General features: G+C 41.9%; 1 protein-coding gene across 2 annotated transcripts in view; it reads left to right on the top strand.

Annotated features, from left to right (window-relative positions):
- ARMC3 (armadillo repeat containing 3) overlaps positions 1–24,602 on the top strand; it is a 109,291-nt gene that overhangs the window by 24,648 nt on the left and 60,041 nt on the right. For both annotated transcript variants that reach the window (XM_075553191.1, XM_075553192.1), the window contains exons 4-9: positions 1,053–1,121; positions 1,346–1,521; positions 4,427–4,621; positions 15,471–15,654; positions 17,930–18,082; positions 18,171–18,276. In XM_075553191.1, coding sequence (XP_075409306.1) covers positions 1,053–1,121; positions 1,346–1,521; positions 4,427–4,621; positions 15,471–15,654; positions 17,930–18,082; positions 18,171–18,276 — 883 coding nt within the window. The remainder of the gene's footprint in view (positions 1–1,052; positions 1,122–1,345; positions 1,522–4,426; positions 4,622–15,470; positions 15,655–17,929; positions 18,083–18,170; positions 18,277–24,602) is intronic.

A 24,602-nucleotide genomic window follows, 5' to 3' on the forward strand; every position in this document is an offset into this window, starting at 1 on the left:
TATTGTGTTCATGCAGAATCTGTCTACAGACCAAGAGGCAGTTGTTCGAACAGAACAAGGAAATATTAGTGGGTTAAAAATCAGGAAAAGTGTGTGTGAGGGCTGTATTCTTATATCACACTGATGCATAATCCGTCAAGTTGGCCTTTATGGAGAAGAACAGGGCATCAGGCTTGGGCAAGGCTCATTAACAACCTACAACATACTGTTGGAATCTGCAGCCTTACTGGCTGGAAAGTGATAAAGATAAAAAACTAAAAAAACACAAAAAACCAAAAACCTCCAGCTTTCAGATTTGAGTCTTCAACCAAATGTATGAAAACAAAAAAATCCTCATAATTGTGCCAATAGACAACATTGTGATAAAGGAAAGATTAAATCTGTCAAGATGTCACTTTGGTGCGCCTGACCCAAGCGATGACATTTTCCATTCATTTGAATAAGGAGGACTGGAGACAAAGGGGCACCTTCGAGTCATGGCGTTGGTGACAAATATGGAAAGCACCATGGGCTTCCAGAAGCACAAACACATCGGTTGTAGAGGAAGTACCGCCAGGAGGCTTGGCAGAAGGGAGGATGGCTAGCAGGAATCTCTATCCTTTGGAAACTTCTCAGGAGAGACCCATCCTAGAGAAGGACAACAGGCTTGGGGAAGTCAGAGGTCAGAGAAAAAGAGATGGAGTGACACCAGTGCTACGACAATGGACGCAAACATGACAACCATCGGGAGGATGGCATAGGACTGGGCAGTATTTCCTCATGTTGCACTTAAGGTTGTTATGAGTCAAGAGCCAACTTGAAAGCAACTATCGACTGTGATCCTGGGATGTAGTCAAGCACCGAGATCAAGGAGTGTGAGCTAGTTTGCTGGAGGTGAGTGGTGCTGCGAAGAACTCATGAAACTTGACCTTGCACTCAATGCTTGTGTGACTGTCGGCCAATTTCCTTATTGGTATAATTTAATGATCACAGTATTTATTTCCTTAGAGACTATTCACCAGACAATGCCATTAATATTATTAATGGACGCCAGTGTTCTGTTTCTTTTGTAGATGATGTGAAAAAGCTGTTAAGGGAGTTAGATGTCATGAGTTCTGTCATTGCTCAGCTCGCTCCAGAAGGTAACTTTGCATTCTCTTTCTATTTTCTTTTTTAAATTGGAACCGGTTTAGTTTTACGATTAAGCAACTGTCTGAAAATAGTTAAGAGAGATGAGTTGTGAACTGTCATGATGGTGGTCTCTAACCATGGTAGGAGTTGTGGATCTTTGGTTTCCAAATCATGTTTTAAAATAATGGGTGGATAAACATTGAGCATGCCTGTATTGTTTGTTTTTGATATACAGAAGAAGTAGTTATCCATGAGTTTGCTAGTCTCTGTTTAGCAAACATGTCTGCAGAGTATACCAGTAAAGTGCAAATATTTGAATATGGCGGATTAGAGCCACTCATCAGACTACTGAGCAGCCCAGACCCTGATGTGAAGAAGAATTCTATTGAATGCATTTACAACTTGGTACAGGTAAGATATTCTAAAATGCGTCTTCATGAAAGCTGATTATAGAATGCATCTTTTCGTATTGAGAAAAAAAACTTTAAAAAAACTCACTGTCTGTCAGGAACTAATCAGTTCTACATGGTACTTAGATAATATTTCTCATCCAAGGAAGATAATGGAATTTTAGTGTAAATACTTTTCCATTTTAATATTTTCTAAGTTATTTCCTCCCAATGGAAGGGCATTTTAGATAATACTTCCTTTTTGAAAAAAAAAACATAGAATAGCATGCAAATTAAGTTAGGGTTCTACTAGAAAAAAATTTACTTTTTCTAAAACAGGAAATCTGTTGTTCGTGTTGAAGCAGGTTGGACCTTGGCGTTGCCTCTTGACCTAACCCTCCTAGTGGCTGAGCACATTTGACGGAGTCTTTTAGAGTAGACTTATTTACTGGGGGAAATAGGGTGATTTGAGCATACAGAATCTAGCTTTGTTGTTCACCAGAGTTAAAAACACACACACAAATAAACATGTACTTTTTTGTGTCGTAGAAAGAACCTGCCCCCTTCTGCTCACCTGACCTTCCTCCTTTCTCCCAGCGCACACCTCCTGAGCCCAAGCAGCCACCCAACACCGGGGACAGCTTTCTCTGCTTCTTATCCTGCTCAGGCTCCTTAACAAATACCACACACAAGTACACTTGACAAGCCTTGCTGTCGTTGTTAGCTGCCATTGACTCTGACCCTTGGTTAGACCACGTGTGCAGAGTTGAATGGCTCCATAGGGTTTTCAAGACTGTGAGCTTTCGGAAACTGTTACTGACCACCCATTGGTGAGTTTGAACTGTCAGTCTTTCTGCTAGTAGTCTAGAGCTTAACTATTTATGCCACTCAGGGATCAGCAGAAAATACTGAAAAGGTCATGTTAAAGAACTGCCAAAAAGAAAAGGTCATTTTAAAGAACTGCCAAAAAGACAAGAGATGTTGAAGCAACCCTGCGGAAGAGAAAGAGCATTAGCAGAGAAGCTGTCTAGATGAAGTCTCTGGGCAAAGTGGGGGACGGACGGACAAATGGATGGATGCCAAAAGTTAGCAAAAGCATACATGTCTGGCTTTAGCATGTCATGACCCCGATTGGGCACTCCATGGCTTAGCTTCAGTGTTTCTCCCTAACAAAGACATCCTATTGAGCAGAAGTTATCAACCTGTGGGTCGTGACCCCTTTGGGGGTCAAACAAGCATTTCACAGGGGTTGCCCGATTCCTAACAGTAGCAAAATTACAGTTAAGAAGTAGCAACGAAAAGTTTATGGTTGGGGGTCACCACAACATGAGGAACTGTATGAAAGGGTCATGGCATTAGGAAGGTTGAGAGCCACTGCATAGAGGAAGCTTAGCTAGGTCTCCCTTCATTGGTTATGTAGGTGTGTTTGTCCGGGCTGACTACAGAAACAAATTCATAGACACTCATATGTGTATAATAGAGATCTTTGTATCAAAGAATAATTGTATATTAAGAAAACATCCCAGCCCAGATCAAGTCCTTAAATCCGATATTAGCTCATATGTCCAATATAAGTCTATAAGTTCCTCTTTAGATTCACACAACTCATGCAATGACACCAAATTCAGGAAAATTCTCAGGCTAGTGGGTGGAAAGTCTTATGGATTCATTGGTGATGGAAGCATCTCTGCACTGACAGGGGTCTCTACATGGCTTCTCCAGCTCCAGGGCTCAGGCACCATCAGCGTAGCTCCATGTGGCTTGTCAACGAGAATGCGTAGCCCAGTGTGTCTGGCCGCCAGTGAGCTATTTATCTCCATCACACCTCCAAATGAGGTCATTAACTGCGACCTGATTGTCTGGGCTAGACCCCACCCCTTAGCAAATTGACCGGAGATTATATAACTGCCACACTTGGCTTTGCCTCACCCAACAAGCTGAAATTCCCTCTAGAGGAGTGTCTATCGTTAATCCCCAATATCCCTTGTAGCTTGAGAAGAACTGGCTCACTAGTTAATAACAGAAGCTCTCATTCATAAAAGCAGCCCATTGATGTCTAAAGGTAGATGAATATTAAGGAATCAGCTAAAGGAACGCGTGAAGGGAAAGCTTGAGCTGCAAATAAGGCCCATCGTCTATCTGTAAGCCCATTTACACCTTAGCTCCCAGTACCATCGATCAAGTTTTAGCTTAAAAGTGGCATGATGTACAGTTGGAGCTTCAGGGATTGTCACGGTGACAGGGTGGCTGATGAGTCTGCTTTGCCCTCCCACTGTCCACCGCCACCAGACCGCCCTCCCCCCAAGAGTTATGGACACGCATGTAGAACAACCACCCCTTCATCTTGTAAACGTCTTACGTAAAGGTCATATGTCCAAATTAAACCCGATGTAAATTTGCATGCTTAAGGATTACAGACAGCACAACTTACACACCAGCATTTCATAAGCAACCCATTTGAGTGGAGACAGTAAAGAATTGATTCCATCACTTCACTGTGTCTGCGCTATTTGAGGCAGGTTAGCAGCCAGCACAGAAAGCATTTTATGAAGCACAGATGCTTTGGTAATGCTACTTAAAGTAATAGAAATTTTCTAAATGATAAAGAAAGAATAAAAACATCCACGTTCACTGCCATCAAGTCTATTCTGATTCATAGCAACTCTGTATAGAATGTCTGAGGCTATACATCTTTATTCATATAGAGGCTCTCTCCTGTAGAGCAGCCGGTGGGTTTGCACGGTAGACTTTGCATGTAGCAATCTGATAAGTACCCAACAGGGACTCGAGGGCTCTTAAAAAAATCATTGTCAGCAAGTCAATTCTGCCTCATCATGACCCTATAAGATTGCCAGTATGGGCTCCCAAGGCTGTAAGTGCATATTCCCAGAGAACATTACTTACCGCATCTCTTTAATTCATTGCAGGATTTTCAGTGTCGGACTACACTTCAAGAGCTAAATGCAATCCCTCCTATCCTGGAACTCCTCAAGTCCGAATATCCAATTATTCAATTGTTGGCTCTCAAAACCTTAGGTGTAATTACAAACGACAAGGAATCCAGAGCAATGCTAAGAGACAACCAAGGATTGGAGTCCCTTATTAAGATCCTGGAAACTAAGGTATTTGCAACATCCGTTCAGCTCTCTGGGATCGAAATGTCTCTCTCCTACATGGTGCTGTAAGTTTGACCCATGAACTATTTCTTACAGATGGAAGCTTGTTACATTGAACCATTTCACTAAGTACACCCGGCACTGATTTACTTACTGCTCCCAAAAGGGTATTCTCTTGATTAAAATTAGGCTTTTAATTCTACAGTCTTCTGCTTTAGAAGATTAAAGATTTTAAGAGTTTAAAATGCTTATCTCTGGAGACCCAAAGCCCATCTGTATGCAACTGGACATCCCTTACAGAAGGGTCTCAGGGAGGAGACGAGCCAGTCAGGGTGCAGTGTAGCTACGATGAAACTTACAATTTTCCTCTAGTTCTTTAATGCTTCCTCCCCCACACTATCATGACCCAAATACTACCTTACAAATCTGGCTAGACAGCAGCATAATCACAGGTACAGATAAAAGCTGGAAACACAGGTAATCCAGGATAGTTAAACCCTCAGGACCAATATTGAGAGTAGCCATAACAGGAGGGTGAGGGGAAGGTGAGGAGAGAAAAGGGGGAACTGATCACAATGATATACATTAACCCCCTCCCAGGGGGATGGAAAACAGAAAAGTGGGTGAAGGGAAATATCAGTCAGTGTAAAACATAAAAAAATAATAACAATTTATAAATTATCAGCAGGGAGGAGGGATGGGGGAAAGTGAGGAGCCAATACCAAGGGCTCAAGTAGAAAGAAAATGTTTTGAACATGATGAGGGCAACAAATGTACAAATGTGCTTGACATAATGGATGGATGGATGGGTTGTGGTAAGAGCAGTACGAGCCCCAATGAAATGATTTATTAAAATGAAAAATTACTTTAAAAATAAATAAAATGCTTATCTCTGACCTCCTTCATCATTTCCCGAAACACCCAGAATTGGGTTGGGGTTCGGTTTTCTTTGTTAACATTGGGCTGCGATGGTTCGCTCCTCCGAGCAAAGCAAGAAGAATGTATCCCTCGTCATTGTGTGAGCCATATTGGAGACAAGTTTCCTTAGTGACTAGTTTGTTTCTTAGGAATGAATTAGACACGTTGAGAATCCACATGCCTCCAGTTACAAACCCCAATCAAGTAGTTCGTTGAATGCCATATCATTGGCGTGAAGTGGTCCCAGAGAGCCCCTGAATATGTCTTATGTAACTGGTGAACAAGTTGGGCAGAAGGAGATGTGTTGTTGTTGATTTAGACTCGCTTTCCCTACATAAAAGTTTAGTCCATTGAATGAACTCGTGGAACAGAAAGCCACTCTCAGGACTTGTAGAACCTCAGGAACAAGGACAGGGTAAAGGGAGCCAGTATCTCTGTATCACCAACTTGAAGCTTTCAATCATCCCAGTATTTTCACCTCGGAACAGAACTGCAGAGCTCAGTCGTGCAGAAACCAGGAAAGAAGGGGAAGCCCCGAAAGGGCACGAATTGTACAAATTAGTGCTTGACAGTCTTTTGTGTACTTAGCCAGCTTGGATTTGTGGGTCATCTGCAACCTGCAGTGCTATTTTAAGATATTTTATGTTTGGGACAGGGGGTTCTGATAACACTATGCAGTATCTACTTTTATCTTATCTTTTAAAATGGAGACGTGAACTCTGAGGTGACTTCCTTTGCCCTGTGTCACACAGACAGATACAGAGTGATTAACCTCAGGACAGCACCTAAATCTGGGTGCTGTGTCACAGTATTCTCACCTGTGCGATAGTTCACGTGTCTTCTTACCATCAGGTCAAGGATTATCCACTGCCTGGCAAGCATTGTGTGGGAGCTTTGCATATGCATTTTTAAAAAACCATCCGAACAGCCCCTTGAAAAAAAAAGAAACTATAAAAATAAATTTAAAAAAATAAACGTTCCGATTATCATAGCTTTTCAGTTGTAAAATGTGGTTAATGATACGATGAAATGGAAAAAATGAAAACAATAGTTACTCTCATTTTGCAGATCCATTACGGTATCATTACTCCCATTTTACAGATGAGAAAAATTAGCCTCTCCGAGGTTAAATAACCTGTACTTGATCTCAGACATAGGCAATATAAGGGTAGAATACTTTTTTCACAGCGAATACATGTATCATAGTTGGAAATTTTCCAATAGCAACACATATAGAGTAGGGAAAAAAAATCACTTTTCTCCATCCTCAATTACTACTTCTTCCCTTCTCAAAGGATCTCATAGATTCTTTCTGATCATCTTTGCTTACATATCCAAAATATGTGAACATATATGATCCAGCCTCCCCGCTCCATATAAATGGAGTCATACCATGCATAGTGTTTTACAACATAAATTTTTTACTTATTGCTCTTGGACTTTCTATGTTAATACAAATGAAACCACCTCATTTCCTTTAAAAGTAATTTTTTTAATTGTTCAGAGTATTAGCTGTATTTATTATACCATTATTTTTTATGTACCTTCAGGTTATTAATACTTTCTTCTACATGTGGTTAATATAAATTAATTCTTTTTAACTACAATTCAGAAAAGTAATTAAATGGTGTATTACTGTGGATTTATTATAACAGAAATATTTACATATTTATTTTTGTGTATAATATTTTTGTTGCATATATTGTATGCACCTATATGAGAATTTCTCTAGAATGAATTAAAGATAAATACATTTGAAATGGTGATACACAATGCCAAGTCTCAAACACCAAACTCACTGTCTTCATGTCGATGCTGACTCACAGTGAGCCTACTGGACAGACTAGAACTGCCTCTTTGGGTTTCCAAATCTGTAAACCATTCTGGGAGTAGAAAGCCGCCTCTTTCTCCCAAGGAGCCACTGGTGGTTTCAAACCACTTACCTTGCGATTAGCAACCCAACACGTAGCCCATTACACCACTAGGTCTCTACAGAGCCAAGTAGCACAGGAAAATGAAATGTTCTAATTGTTATTCCCACCCATCAGACTTGAAATTGACTGCTTATTTTCCATCACCAGGTATTATTCATCCAACAAAAACCATGTCTCCCTAGTTTTACTAATCTTAAGGAGGCATGGTTTTTGTTGATACCGGTTTCCCGAGTGATGATTGGACCGAGAATTCATTATTCTTTTTTAGTCATTAGGAGTTTCTTTCTATGACAAGATTCAATACAGATTGTTTTTCTCTTCCCGCCAAGTGGTGGTAGGAATGAAAAGTAGTGACTCTGTTACATATGCTGGCTTCTGTTTCCTTTAGCTCCCCTATCCATTTTTCATTCACGTTCCTTTTGCAAGATATCATGATCCTGCCACGTTCCCTGAATGCCATTTTTTAAAAACCGTTTTATTGGGGGCTCGTACAACTCTTATCACAATCCATCCATCCATCCATTGTGTCAAGCACATTTGTACATCTGTTGCCATCATCATTCTCAAACATTTGCTTTCTGCTTGAGCCTTTGGTATCAGCTCCTCGGCCTGTGACTGGCATTTTAATTTGGGTACGGTCAGTTTCCCGCCCAACGTGGAAGGTTTGCTGGGTTGCCCTCTGTGGTCAGCGGTTCGATGAGAAACTGCTTGTAATGATCCCAATTTCATTCGCTTCTGGGTCACCTGTTTAAGCTTTCCTGGAAGCACTCAGGATGTTCTTTGGTCTCTGATGTTCTCTGATTGCAGACAGCTTGGCCCACATCTGCTTTTATTTCACTCAGCTGAAATGTTTCTCTAGAAGCACAGTCATTTAAGTGCATTGTCGCTGCTGCTGCTTCTTTTTTTTTTTTTTTTTTTTTTTGGGAAACCCACGGGGCAGCTCCACCTTGTCTTACAGGGTCGCTGTGAGTCCTAATCAACTCGGTGGCAGTGAGTTTGGCCTTTTGGGTTTGCAGGCGCCCCGGGGCCAGTTCCCAAAGAGTCCAGGTAGACCCAACGGCAGCCCCGCCCCTGGCCTGCAGAGGATGTGAGCTCACTCCTGCCCACCCCCATGCTCTGCAACACCCGCCCACCCCCCACAGCCCCTGCCCCTCTCCTGGCATTTCCAGGAAACACCTGCCCGAGGCAGCAACCGGCTTGCCCACTACTGGCTGCCAGCAGCTTGCCAGGGCCGTGGGCCAGTACGCCCGGCTCCGCTCACAGCGTGGCCTGGGATAGAGGCTCCCGAAGGCGAGCTGGGGGTCCCCGCGCTGGCTACCCGGGCACCGGTAGTGGGGACCCGCAGCAGCGCCGCCAGGGGACAGGCCTGCTCCTACCTGCCGCCACGCTCACCTGAGCCCGCCTCCCGCCGCATAGTCGCTTCTTGTTACACCTGTCATTACTATTATGGTTGGGGGGTTAAATCCTTTCATCCCACCGTTCTCCTCCTTGGTATCCTCTGGAGTTTTCGTTCTAGGTTATGATTTATTTCTCTTCCATTCCGCGTAAACTCGCACAGATGAATGGTTCCTTTACTCGCCAACCCTCCCTCCCTCTAACCCGCCCCCCCCCAAACCAAACAAACCACTACCTCCAGTCCATTCTCACTCAGAGAGAACTGCCCCACAGGGCGACCCGTGGTTGTAGACATCTCTTTAATGACTGTTAATGGTTTTAATGGAGAGAGGTATTCGTGCAAAAGAGTGTTTTTATGTGTCAGCCTAGTCAACGGGCACCTTTTTCATGCAGCGAGCGGCTGGCACTCAAACTAGCCCCTGCCTTGTGGCGAGCAGCTGAACTCTTACCCACTGAGCGCCCAGAACCCTCTTCTCATCCTGGTTTATTCTGCTCTCCTCCTGCCGGGGCGTTTTTCTTTCTGAAGTCCACACTGCGTGTCTCTTTTAGAGAGAGTCCCTGACTAAATAACTTTCAGGTGTGTGCAGGTTCAAACCATAGCTGTTAGTTTGGCTTTTTTTCCCTTAAATATTATTTTGTCCCGGAACACACTTTTATGTTTTCCTTTTCCATTGCAACCGCGAAGATATCGCTGCCTCGCATCTTTCATTCCCAGCAGGGATCCTGGTGCCCCTCGCATTCCAGTAGCCGGGCAAGTCAATGACTTCTCTCCCTGCGGAACTTGCAATATTAGCTTTCCTGGGGGGGGATTTGGAAATGCACCAGGATGTGTGCCCAGTCTTAGACCTTCTTAAAAGTCCTGCTTGTCACATACTGGACCCTTTCCAGCGGACGGCTTTCAAATGTTTTCTTTTGATAAATTTTTCTGTGCTCTTTGTAGAATGACTTCAATAAGGATAAGGACGGTGGAGCTTCCAAGTCGGTTCTCTGTGTCGTCTATGGGTCTCTCACACTCTCCGTCGGCTCTTTGGCCTGCATTCTTGAAGATTCCTTGGACAATATCTTCCCACTCCCTATATTATATTAAGGCTTTGTTCATTCTCCTATCTAGCCATCTACTGAAAATTTTATTGTAATGCCTATCTTTAATTTCTGAGAGCTCTAGTTGATTCTTCCTTTGGATGAAATAATAGCCCTGAGTCCCCCTAGGATATGTTATATTTATTTTTAACTGTTATCTTCTTTACTTTATTAAGTCTGTTGGGTTTACAGTACTATTTGCTGATTGTTGTCTGTCAGCCATCTTTGTGTTTGATAATTCCCATTTGTCTATAGCTATAAGCCCACGGGGACTTGGCTCCAGTTGTTGTGATCATGGAACAGGATGCACTGTGCAGTGGGGTGTGCCTGTAGCCTATCTGCTGCGTGCAGACTCCCCATTCCCCCTGGAGTCACTGTTGTACCTGCCCAGCCAGGCAGTCACATTCTCTGGTCTCGCCCCCCGTATTACCTTCTCTGCTATCCACTGCAGAGGAACGGGGAGGCAGGCAGGGCCAAGCCGCTCTCTGCTCCCAGGCTGGTTCGCAAATATTCATCCTGATGACCGTTTTGTGTTCCCTCCTCCTCATTTGTCCACGGACCCTGTTCTTGGAGCAACGACTGTCACCATCGCTACACTGGTCTCCTACAGATATTTGTGCTATTAGAACAAACTGTTTTTATGTTGAGGGAGGTCTTGAGTTGAGGCCCAATGTCCATCTGCTACCTTGATACTTAACATGTATATACACACACACACACACACACATAGATCTATATCCCTATTAAATATATGAAAATATTTACATATGTGCTCTATAAATGTCTTTTACCTCCTAATTCTTTTAGGGCTGTGTGTTCTGATTAAGAGTAGCAGCTTTGGAAACACCATAGAGTGTCCCTATGAATCAACTCATTGACAAGAGAGTTTATTTTCTTGGTTTTTGTATCACTATTAATATAGGCCTTCTTTAATATTTTCAGAATATTTTGTATCTATCAGTGTGTTGATGCCCCATATATTTTGTTACACTTATCTTTATGCTGTTCATTTTTGGAAATAAAATTATATTTTGTTTTTCAATTATTCATTGATAGCATATAGAAATATAGCTATCTTTTATATATTTAATTTTCATCCTGAGGTCTTACTAGACCTACTTATTAGTTTTAGTAGCTTTTACTAGATCACTTAGGGTTTTCTGAATATTAAGTATGATTCAACTTCAGGCTTTTCAAGATGATGAAATTTCCTCTTTTTAAAAACCAGTTTTGTTGGCATATAATTCATGACCATACAATTCAATGGTTTAAATATATCACAAAGGGTTGTACAATCATCACCACACTCAGTTTTAGGACATTTTCTCATTGTCGTACTAGTTAGTATTAGCACCCCCATTTCCCCCAACCTCCCTGCCAATATGCTAATGAATTATTGGTCTAGTTTCTGTCCCTATGGATTATCTATTTTGGATGTCACATAAAGAAAATCATACCCAAAAAATCCCAACAATGACAACAAAATGAAACACGGTAAATCCTCAATTCAAAGGAGAGTAGAAGATCATAGAAACGAGAACACATTTATAATAGGACAAAGGGCAATGATAATGTGTTAAATTTTAAACGAACTATATCTGCAGTAACCCACCTTCTGACGCACTCTATCTGAGCAAGGACTAGTGATCCTCAGTGGTCTGAGGAAATTCAGTGGAGGGTTAATCTGTGTGGAAACCCTGCAAGTGGGTTTTGGCCTTCTCAGTGTCATCCAACTGGGTGCTCAGAATTTAAGCTCTCATACAATTCTCTCCTCTGACCTTGGCTTTCATTATTTACGATCCTGGGATCACCCGGGCTGGGGTGCTCTTTCCATCTGCACTGAGGTGGCACCTCACTCAAATGGCTGTTTGTTTTAAGACAAGCCTTTAAGACTCCAGATGTGTTCTTTCTGATAGCTGGGGAATACTTGATTTTGACCTTTCCTTTTAGTTTGACTTTGCTAAAAGGTTTTTTATTATGTGTGAAAGCTGAATTTCTAAGTGCCTTTTTTCTGAATCAGGTAGATGATGATGATGTCCCCCCCTTTGTTCTATTAATATGGACAATTTAATTGATTTTCAAAATTAAACCATTTTACATTCTTGGAAGAAAAATTAAACCAACTTACATTCTTGGGATATGTTTCCATTTGCTCATTTTCTATGTTGTTGGAGTCCTTATGCTAATACTTAAACATTTTTGTGTCTATGTTCATGGAGGATGTTAGTCTATAGTTTTATTTTTATATATATGGAGGTGGGGTGTTTCAACAAATTCAGAGGAACATTCCATTATCTTTTCATTCTATTTTGTACAAACTTTTTGAACCCCCTTTTGTGTGGGTAGATGTGGGTCATTGTTGGATTTGGGTATCAGAGTCAAACAGGCCTCTACACCAGGTTGGGAGGATTAATTCCTTTTCGATTTCCTGAAAGAGTTTGTGTAAAATCTATGTGATTTCATCCTTGAATATCTGTTAGAATTTGCCAGTGAAGCACTCCAGACCTGGAATGTAACTTGTGAGAAAGTGTTTAGTTGCATTTTAAATAAGATAGGTTATTTACGTATTCTATTTTTCTTCTGTAATGTTCATTACTAGTGTCTTTCAAAGAATTTGGTTGTCCATTACATTTAAAGTTGTTAAACTAATTTGCTAGTTTAATATTGTTCATAATATTCATGCTTTTTGGGAGATTTTTAATAGCACCCTCAATATCAGTCTTAATATTGCTGATTTGTTTTTTGCCCTTACTCAGTTAGCATACTATTTATCCCTATAATAAATATTGTGAAGAACCAGCCTTTTGTTTTCATTTATTTTCTCTATTGTTTCTTTCTAGAGCAATGATTCTCAGCCTTCCTAATGCTGTGACCCTTTAATACAGTTCCTCATGTTGTGGTGACATTCCTCTCCCAACCATAAAATTATTTTTGTTGCTACTTCATCACTGTCATTTTGCTACTGTTATGAATCATCATGTAAATATCTGATAGGCAGGATGTATTTTCATGGTTACAAATTGAACATAATGAAAGCTTAGTGATTCATCACAACAATGTTATTCTATATTGTGAAATATTCATTTCTAATAACAAGTAAATGAAATTTTGTCTTGAAGCATGGTGTAGCATGGGTAACAGACTTCACTCTGGGTACTTGTAGGTGGGCGTATCTGCATGTGGGTGGACCTGCCTGGAGACAGATAAAGGAGCAGCGTCTCAGTTTCTATGACCATGTGTTTTTTGATGGTCTTAGGTGACCCCTGTGAAAAGGTCTTTTGATCCCCCAAAGGGGTCGCAACCCACAAGTTGAGAACCACTGTTGTGGTCCATCAATTTCTCCTTATTTTATTGCCGTTGTTGCCTTCCTTCTCCTAACTTTGTCCTTGACTTGTTCTCTACCCTCCCCCTTAAGAAGCAAGTTCAGGCCAGCTTTAGGCCTTTGCTCTTTTCTGCTGTAGGTAGTTTAATTCCCAAACTTGGCTCTGAGCACTATTTGAGCTGCATCCCACAGATGTGGATATGCTCTCATTCGTTATCACGCAGCTCTCAGTTCTCTCGCTATTTCTTCTTTGGCCCATGGGTTGTTTAGAAATGAATTGTTCCATTTCTGAATGTTTAATGTTTGATTCCTTGCAGTAGTGGATTTCTGATTTTATTCCATTATAAGTAGAAATCATAGAAATCATTCTCTGCTCGATTCCAGTGTTTTGAAATCTAGTGAGACTCATTTTATATGGTTGATGTTGGTCTGGAATAGAAAGGAGGTGTAATCTGTTTTGAAGCTTAATGTTCGACACCTGTCAGGTAGGTTAACTGGTTGCTAGTATCATTGAAATCTTCTCTATACCTACTGGTTCTTTATCTAGTTTAAAAAACTCAATCACTGAAAGAAATGTGTTCTTTTTTTCCAGTACTTTCATGTTAGATTTTTCTCTTTCTCTCGGTTGTTTAGGTTTGGCCTCTTGTAATCTGAAGCTGTATTACCAAGCACACATACATTTATAACCATTATTCTCTTCCTGATGCACTGAACCTTTTAATATTAGGAAATTTTCTTCTAGCATAGCTTTTTCTTTCAAGGATAGGAGATCTGCCTTTCCATTTCAACTTTCTCCCCTCCACCATAGTACGTGGGATCTGCCCCACCCCAGCTAGATTTAATTGACCCCATAAAATTGAGTGTAGCTTGTACTCATCTGTAGCTATCTCCTATGTGGGTGGGTGGTTCTCTCGCCTTCAGGATTTTCCCCTTCACTTCCTCGCTGTGGAAGTAAGGATTCTGTTTTTCTATTGCTCTGCAGACTCAGGGATATTCCTCAGGCAAGAGAGCTACAAATCCCTACTGCCTTTCCTTCTTGTTGCAGGTGCTGAAGAAAGCACCTGCCTTTCATTAGCCTCTGATTTTGGCTGTGGCCAGGGCCTCCGAAGAGTACTTTAAAAATGTTCCCCCCAATTTTATAATTGCTATCAATAGAAGTAAATGAACGAGTCTGCTCCATCACCATTACTGGAAGCTTCCTTAAGAACTTGTTTTGCAAGTGGCCATCTAGCTCAGAAGCAACAAAGCCCACATGGAAGCAGCACACCAGTCTGTGCGATCATGAGATGTCGAAGGGATCAGGTATAAGGCATCATCCAAAAAAAAATCTTACCATAGTGAATGAAGGGGAAAGTGCAGAGTGGAGACCCAAAGCCCATTTGTCAGCCACTGGAGATCCCCTCACAGAGGGGTCTAGAGGAGGAGATGAGTCAGTCAGGGTGCGACGTAGCACCGATGAAAAATACAGCTTTCCTCCAGTTCCTAAATGCTTCCTCCCCCCCCCCAATACCATGATCCGAATTCTACCTTGCAAGTATGGATAGAGCAGAGGTTGTACACTGGTGCATATAGGAGCTGGAGGCACAGAGAATCCAGGGTGGATGATACCTTCAGGACCAGGGGTGTGAGGGGTGATACTGGGAGACGGTAGAGGGTGAGTGGGTTGGAAAGGGGGAATGGATTACAAAGATCTACATGTGACCTCCTTCCTGGGGGACAGATAACAGAAAAGGGGTGAAGGGAGACACCAGATAGGGCAAGATATGACAAAACAACAATCTATAAATTATCAAGGGCTCATGAGGGAGGAGAGAGCGGGGAGGGAGGGGAAAAAGAGGACTTGATGCAAAGGGCTTAAGTGGAGAGCAAATGCTTTGAAAATGATTAGGGCAAAGAATGTACAGATGTGCTTTATACAATTGATGTATGTGTATGTGTAGATTGTGATAAGAGTTGCATGAGTCCCTAATAAAATATTTTTTTAAAAGGAACGTGTTTTTTTGTTTGTTTTTTTTTCCAATCCATAAACCATTTGGGAGGCAGAAATGAGAATGACAAGGAGATGGTTCAGGAGATGGATATTATGTTGAGTAACAGACTCCTTGTTTCCCCCCAGCCTTTGTGACAACCAAATTAACTGCATTATGTTCTGACCGGCACAAGTACAAGCTGTCCTTTCTAAAGGTCCGTGTGCTTTTCTTTTTAGGAGCTGAATGACCTTCACATTGAAGCACTCTCAGTAGTAGCCAACTGCCTGGAAGACATGGACACTATTGTGATGATTCAACAGACAGGGGGTCTTAAAAAGCTCCTCACGTTTGCAGAAAACTCATCAGTTCCTGACATCCAGAAGAATGCAGCAAGAGCAATCACCAAAGCAGCTTATGATCGTATGCCCTGCTTTTATCTATTACATTATATTGTCTGGTTGGATCTCTCTCTGGAAAACTCACTGCCATCAAGTTCATTTTAATGATGTCCATAGTGACCCTCTAGGACAGGGTAGAACTGCCCCTGTGTGGTAGTCTGGGCAGACTAGAGAAACAAATCCATAGACACTCATGTGTGTATAGGAAAGAGGTATAGAGTACATCAATTACTATTCATATAAAGAGTAATTTTACATTAAGAACACAAAAGGCCAACATTAGCCCACATGTCGAATACTAGTCCATAAATTCCTCTTTAGACTCACTCAGTCATGCAGTGCTGCCAAATGCAGGAAGCTCACAGGCCAGTGGGTGGAAAGTCTTGTGGATCCAGTGGTGGTAGAAACATCTCAGCTCTGGCAGGGGTCTCCACATGGCTTCTCCAGCTCCAGGATTCTGTCTCCGTCAGCATAACTCCATCAGACTCGTCATTAGTAAAGTCTCACAGGGAGTGAGCGTGTGTCTCGCCTCCCGCGAGCTATTTATCTCCTTAGCGCCTCCAAATGAGGTCATCAAGCTGAGACCTGATTGACAGGCTAAACTCCACCCCTTCATTCTTAAGTCTCAAATTGACAGTAACTACCATAACCTGTGGGTTTCTCAGACTAGCATTGGAGTAGAAAGTTTCCTCTTTCTCCCAAGGAGCAGCTGGTGTCTTGGAACGGCTTACCTGGTGGTCATCCGTCCAAAACGACGTGGCCAGAGCTCCACTGTTGTGTAGAGCACTACTCTCAAGTGCTTAGTCAAAGCAGCTGCATAGCCTATTAATATTAATATTAAAACATATTAGTAGATGCCATTCCCATTAGTCATATTTATCAGCTTTTAACGAACCACTTGAGGATAGTGCCATGATTATTATTTAGAAAACAAAACTCACTTCGATACCAGTGAGTTAGAGATTGCTTTGTCAAGGACATAATGTGCTCACGAGAATTTAATTCTAATGCAGACATTTAAAACAGGCATTCCTAAGCAGTCTTCAGCCCTTATGTCTCTTGAATGTGGAATTAAGCAACATTTACGGAGCACGGTTGGCAGGATCTGTGTTGGGGTGCAAACCTGCAGCTGCTCTGTGGGAAAAAGATCAGGCTGCCCGCTCCTGTAGAGTTCATCTTAGGACCCTAGACAGGGTCACTATGAATTGGAAATGACTCAATGACAGTGGGTTGGGTTTGGAATTTTGTTGTTGTTGTTTTGGTGTGTGTATGTGTGCATTATTTGTAATTCTGAAACTGTTATTTAAACAAACCTCCATGTGGAATGCTGCCAATACAGCAATTTTAAAGTTTCCGTTAAAGTCTAGTATAGTGTTGTTATAGAACGATGAGAAGCAATATGCTCACAGCATATGGATAGGAGATTCTCATTTCAGTGATAAGTTATGTCAATAACAATTTAGAAAATATTAGAGATTATTTATATCACAAGCACCAAAAATGAAATTGTAGTTTTATGTGTATTTAGAATATCTTAGTTAATAAAAACTCTTGATTTTGTTTCTGTTCTTCTAATTCACTCCTCTTATAAATGATGGCAGCTTTTCCTATTTTAAATAATTTATAAGCATGTATGAGGGTTACAAAACAAACCACCCAAAAAAACCTGGACTTTCCCCCCCTAAAAAGGCTATCTATTTAAGTGGTTTTTTTGTTTTGTTACAAAAGCAACCTTATCACCTTCAAAGTACTCTCCGTTACATTTAATGCATTTTTCAAATCTGCAATTCCATTCTTGGAAACATTTTTCAAACTCATAAACTCATCTGTTTGGATGGTTGATAGTACCTCCCTCTTCTTTTTTTTTTTCTTTTTGTCACCTCTTCTACACCATTGTCCTCTCATTCCCCTCGTCATTCATGGAAACAAGAAAAAGTTGCAAAAAGCAAGGTCAGGTGAGTCAGGTGCGTGGGGCAAGAGAGGCATGCTGTTTTTTTGCCCAAAACTGGTGCACTGAGGTGGGTGCGTGAGAAGGTGCACTGTCATGGTGGCAAAACCAGTCCCCCATCTGCCACAAATCAGGCCTTTGTGTTGCACACAGTTATGCAATCTTTTCAGAACCTCTAATGAGAAAGCTTGATTAACAGTCTGATCTGGTAGAATAAAACTCCAAATGTACTTCCTTCCTTCCCTCTTTCCTTCCTTCCTTCCTTCCTTCCTTCCTTCCTTCCTTCCTTCCTTCCTTCTTTTGGCAGCAGAATTCTGAATGTCATGTTTCCCTTGTGTTTTATGGAAAGCTGAAAACAGAAAATTTTTTCACGAGCAAGAGGTGGAGAAGTGCCTGGTCACCCTGCTGGGCTCTGACAACGACGGAACAAAAATCGCCGCTTCACAAGCCATCTCCGCCATGAGTGAGAATTCAAGCAGCAAAGACTTTTTCAATAATCAGGGTGAGCAGCCTGGGGCCGGCATGCGTGGAGCCGCTTCGGTCCCCGTGTTCTGGGTTCGGAGTCACCCCAGGCCAGTGTCTCCCTGCAGGGATCCCGCAGTTGGTCCAGCTCCTGAGGAGCGACAACGAGGAGGTTCGGGAAGCTGCTGCTCTGGCCCTGGCGAACCTGACCACCAGCAATCCTGCCAACGCCAGGTGAGTCTGCAAATACCCACCGACACCCTGATTTGTCCTGCGACAGTCCACCCTCCACGACTGGGTCCTTTCTCTTTCCTCTCCCAAGATGTTTTCGTTTTTTTAAAGTTTTGGCTTGCAAGTTAGTCGTTGTTTCCTTTCAGCGCGTCTATCTTGAGATCCGGGGCCATGCCTCTGGATGATGCGCTGAACCGCTAACCCCAAGATGGGTCGTTAGAGCCGTGGGGCAAACGAGGCCGTCTGTTACCAGTAAAGATGTAAAATCTTGCAGACACAGAGGCCAGTGCTCCTCGGTGCTGGATGGCCATTCTGAGTTAGAATAGACTCCACCACAGTGAGTTCTTCCTTTGGGGTCACTGGGGGCCCCTTAGGGAGATGGGGGCATCAGAGAGGGGGCTTCACTGAGGTGACCATATCTTGTTTCCAAATTTGTTGGGGGGGGGGGGGACGTGGAGGCCTTTGATCCAAGCAGCAGGCCATGTCTGGTGCAGGTCGAGTACAAATGCAAACAGGATGGCACTGTCAAACACCAACGACGACCTTATTTAAAACCAGCCGCCATCCACAGTGTAGAACTGAACCCCTGCGGTTCTCTTTACGGGACAGAAAGCCCTGTCTTTCTCCCTGCAGGGACGGCTGGTTCCAAACCGCTGCCCTCGCTGTTAGCAGCCCAACACGTACCTCCTAAGCCACCGCCAGCCAAGTCTTTAAAAGCCCACATTAAAAAATGACATCACTTTTAGGTAAAACTGGACACATTTTTCAAAAGCCAATTTAAAAACACAATTAGCTGATGAGACAAACCTTATGGAGGAATTTTAGGGAGGAGAAACTCATTCTGTTCTCCATTGAAAGCTTCTATAGGCTAAGTATGTGATATACTAAATGTAGTAATTTTGCATTTAATTAGTCTACTTAACGCATGAAGAAACTGAGGCGACCAAAGGCTACCTGGATTTCTGGGGTGTTGTTGTGGTCAGGTGCCATTGAGTTGGTTCTGGTCCCACGCCAGCCTCACCATCGTTACTAAACCTGAGCCCAGTGTTGCAGCCACTAAAGTCAAGAGATATTTCTGGGGTGCCCATTTTTATTAAAAGAGTTGATAAGGCATTACATGAGACCTGTAGGAATCCAATCTAGAGCCTTTCCCATGCAGAAGGTGACTGTTTTATAGAAGAGGCCACATGTCTCAAGGCACCTGCCACACACGAAGTCATTGTTTGCCCTGCCTGGATCTGTCTCATTGGGTACTTTCATTGTTATATTTTATATCATGTTGTTTCATGAAATCGTGTCTGAACCAGCACTTTCTTAAGAGTTGTTCTGTTGAAGGAGGACTCGAGGTCAAAAGCATTGTTCCAAAGTCATGGATCCCTTTATTCCACAAGAATGCCATCAACGCATGAAGCGTGTGTATCTCCACATTTCCTTTTTCTGGGTCTATGCATTCTGTCTGACTAGCCTTCCTTCCCCCAGAGAATTGTGCACTTTTTTACGTACCTAGTGTCCAAATGGCAGTTTAGGCAACCTGGAGGGACTTAAATTGTATTCCTTTGAAATGTTGTTTGTTTTTTTTTAATTTGGGGAACAAGCAGAAGGGGCAAGATTGGGGCTGGAGAGTGATTCGGGTAAGGTTTTCTCCAAAGTTCTTATTGAAGAGACCCTGCTATTCTCAACGAATGAGGAGGTCCATTGTCATGACAGAAAAACAAAACACAAAAAACTCCCCTGCCAACCTTTCCTGCCCTTTCCATACCACAACCGTTTCCACTTTCTTAAGGACTTCTTTCTAATAAGCCGAATGATTGTCCTTGCCCTTCAATAAAATCGACCAGGACGACCTTCTGGGAATCCCAAGTGACAGTCACCGAACTTGATCTTTCTGCCTTGCATTTAACGGCTGCAACATCATCCCCTCCCTCCCCGGAAGTCAGTGTTTTCAAGTGCACCTTTATTTTGAATACCTGCCATGACTCACGGAGCCTTGGTGGCGCAGTGCTTAAGAGTTGGGCTGCAATGCTCATGGTTGGCAGTTTGAAACCACCAACAGCTCCACGTGGAGAAAGACTGGGCTTTTGACTCCCAGCGGGAACCCACGGGGGCAGCTCTGCCCTTCCCCGTAAGGTCTCCATGAGTCAAAATGGACTCAATGGCAGTGAACTTGTTTTTCAAAAACATCAAGACAAGGACAAGTGTCTTACTGACAGAACTTGTCTGCAGCCAGCCTCTGCTCACAGGACAGTTTGTTTGTAATAAACCTGTGCATCTATGAACCTGGATCTCCAGTAGCTCTGCTTTTTTACTTACCCTGGTACGTGAGGTCACGATGAGTTGTAGCTGTCTCAAAGGCTCCTAGCAACCACAAAAACACTTGAAATAAATAAGTCCTATATTTACATACATACATATGTATTTACATACATGCATAATATATTGAACTATGCACATATTACATTTAACCTTTCTTTGATTTTCTTTATTCCCACACATATTTTATAAAATATTCCCAAATATTTTATAAGAAAATCTTAATAGAATGACTTGAAATCTAACGCTGCTCAATCAAAACACAGTATTAAAAATTATGCGCCCAAACAAAACTGAGCTCCTCCAACACACATTATTTGATAGTGATTTTCTAGATTAGGGTCACCAGCTGTATAAAAACACACATATTTCTGGAGTATTTAGTCATAGTTAGGAGCAAATTCACGGTTTGTTATTTTTATTTTTAGTATTGTCATGCCAGTCAGTGAAAACATCTGTTCAGTGACACTGTGGTGTTTCTCTATCCAGTGAACTTGGATGTGTATATTGCCTACTTGTCTTAACTAGGCTTCCAGAGATGTTTTCATTTGATAGGAGTTTATCTGGCTCATCTCAGTGTTGTATAAAAACAGAGAAAGTTAAAGTGGAAAGTAGTTCTAAAAGAGGCTTCTTTCAAAGTTTCTCCTTCAATTGCATCATCTATGTTACCAATATTTATCATCTGACTGTATAGTTGTTTGTTTGTTTCATTCTTCTTATTAAAAAAATCATTTTATTGGGGGCTCATACAGCTCTTATTACAATCCATACATAGATCCATTTTGTCAAGCACATTTGTACATTGGTTGCCATCATCATTTCCAAAAAATTTTCTTTCTACTTGCTAGCCCTATAGTTTTGCTTTGTTTTTTATAAAAAATATTTTTTATTCATATACAAAGGCCTGTCAGGACCATGCATTTTGATATTTTTTTCAGTAATTTTTTTTGAGAGGGAAAATGGGCTCTTTGTGGAAACAATTTTCTGGATATTCTTTAGAGGCTAAATAGTTTCTTCTTTGGACTTTTTGAAGTAGAAATATTGAAAAAATTTTAATAAATACCAACAATTTTAAATAAAGTAAAATATTGAAATTGTAATAAAATTAAGTACAAACATTAAAGATTTTATGTAAAACTATGATATTTTTGAAGAGGATATGGATCTGAATTTGACACACTTGTGCCAAGTGTTAGACTGGAGTTGAGGAAGATTCCAGAGTTAATCAACATGAGTGAAAATGAACACTGTCAGATCCCCTAAAAGTATTAGTTAATACAGTCAAATGCAACAACATACATAGATGGTTGGTCATTTTAAATTAAAAAAACAAAGTTACCTCTCAAATCTTCTTTTGAAAATTAGTAGCTCAAACACAGGAGAGCGCTGTGTCCCCAGCACCACATTTAGAATCAGCCAGCATGGCCAACAATCCTGGCGGAGGATCTGTGACTGAGGCGGATTCTGGCATTGCTTTGAGGGTGGCTGGGAGATGAGGGTTCTCTGGTTGCTCTTCCACTGCACGTAAACAGTAAGGACAGGAGACAAAAAATAAATTAAGTCCTCCATGTGCATTTGCTAGCCATTGGTATCTCTGATCATTGCAAATACCATGACAACAGTTATATATATGTATGTGTATGGGGGGTACCCCCCCCAAAAAAAAACGGAATTGTGCTGGGCAGAGCTGAGCTTTTGTAGTACGCATTTTTCCTGCTAGGCGAGCATTGAGCAACTCGCTCTGAGTTAGTGCACCCAGTGGCACCACCCAGAAAGGCTCTCTTTCTCTGGCCACAGTAAATTTTTTCATAAAAGCAGCTTCACTCGAACCTCATTTACTTGTGATGGCTAGTGTCAGAGAACAGCATGTGGTTGTGAAATTTTGTTTCCTGCTCGGGGAAAAATGCCACAGATAATGTAGTGTATGCGTGGTTTTCTCCTTTCTAAAAAGGTAAAATGTAAATTGATGACAAACCTCCTCTGGACATCCATCAACTTCCTGAAAGGATGAAAATGTCAGCTCACAGTTCATTGGGAGTTCACTCTGCCAGGTCAGACCATTAATCAAGCTTTCTAGTTAGAGGTTCTGAAAAGAGTACATAACAGTGTGTCACACAAAAGGCCTGATCTGTGACAGACAGGGGACTGGTTTTGCTACCATGACAATGCACCTGCTCACGCAGCCACCTCAGTGCACCAGGTTTTGGCAAAAAAAACCAGCATGTCTCTCTTGCTCCATGCACCTGGTGAATCACCTGACCTCACTCTGTGCGATTTCTTTTTGCTTCCTCACATGCTGAGGGGCATGAAAGAATAGTGATTTGATGATGTAGAAGAGGTGGAGAAGAAAAAAAAACGAGGAGGTGCCATCAGCCATTCAGACAGATGAGCTTGAAAATATTTCCAAGAATGGAACTGCCGATTTGACAAATGTATCAAGTGTAATGGAGAGTACTTTGAAGGTGATAAGGTTATTTTGTAAAATATTTAAATACATAGCTCTAAAAAAAGTCCCGTTTTTGGTACCCCTTTTAGTGTGCATGTGTGCCCCCTTTTCCTATATCCAAGACACCCTGGAGGCACTAGTGGGTCAGCTTTGAACTGCTAACCTCAAAGCCACCAGCCACGTTGCGAGAGAAAGATGAGGCTGTCAGCTTAGAAACCCTATACAGGGTCAACGAAGTATGCTTGCTGACAGTGCCTCCCTACTTCTTATCCTGATGCGTCTTAAAAGGGATTCTAGTTAATAAACTCAAGGCACCTCTGGAATGGGAGGTGCATCTCATAAGTTGAATCACCACTGACTGTTACAATCACATGTGAAGATAATGTAATTTCCTACACATAGACGGTTGCTCTGAGTCAGAATTGACTCGACGACAATGAGTAATGGATTTTTTTGCCTAAAAAGTGATAGCTTCATCAAAACTTCCTCCTTTAAAGAAAAAAAAACAAACTAAATCAACCCGAGGAAGAAGCATTCAAGTACTTTGCTGTGATTTGGTTTTGTAACTGTCAGTTTTTTATCCTTTAATTGTGAATTGGGTGAAGGTTCACAGGTCAAATTGGTTTTTCTTTTTTTCTTTTAAAAAATACTTTGATTGGGGGCTCTTAGATCTCTGATAACAATCCATACATTGCTCCAGTGTGTCACGCACATGTGCACATATGCCGCCATCATCATCTTCAAAGACTTCTCTTCCCACTTGAGCCCCTGACATGAGCTCCTTCGTTTTTCATTCAAGAGTTCCTGCACATTTTGGCCTCATCTTTCTGACTGCAGTCTCCACAGTGTAATCCCACTTGTTCCACTTCCCATTTCTACTCCTCCTTCCTGCGGAACTTTGCTACCCTTGTGATCTCAGATGGTTGGCCATTCCAGTGTCATTGCTCCCCCGACAGACCTGCCTGTGGTTTGGCTGAAAGTTGAGTCATGGGAGAGAATTCGGTTCCAGACCTGCAGGGCGATGAAGAAGGGTCCACTGGCAGCACTGGCCTTTTTATAGTTTTGAGTTTTCTTCCACATCTTTTCTCCCACTCTCTCCAAGACCTTCGACTGTGATCCCTCTCAGAACAGCTGGTAGTGTGGTAGCCGGGCACCATCTGGGTCTCCTGGTCTCAGGGTGATGGAGAGTGATGTTTGTACAGACCATTAGGCCCTGGGACTTACTGAAAAGTGACTTAACTTTTCAGCATCTCCTTTCCTCCAGACAGGGAGAGACCAATAATTACATCCTTAGAGAATTGCTCAAGACCACATTATCTACTCACCAAAATAGAATGTGGGGTGCAGGCTAGAGAAATAAAGGGGCATGCGAACCAAGTGACAATATATTTTATAGTTCACATTCCTTCTTGACCCGCTGCTAATCTCATTGACAATTCTCAACTTGTGATACTACTTGATAAGGAGAACGGTTGCTAACTTTTGCTATATGCCCCAGGACTCCTCCTTCCCATTAGTCTCATCAACATAGCAGTATTGATGCAAGTGCAGAAAAAATTATTCTCGATACACA

The sequence above is a fragment of the Tenrec ecaudatus genome, chromosome 6 (assembly GCF_050624435.1).
Source record: "Tenrec ecaudatus isolate mTenEca1 chromosome 6, mTenEca1.hap1, whole genome shotgun sequence".
NCBI lineage: Eukaryota > Metazoa > Chordata > Mammalia > Afrosoricida > Tenrecidae > Tenrec > Tenrec ecaudatus.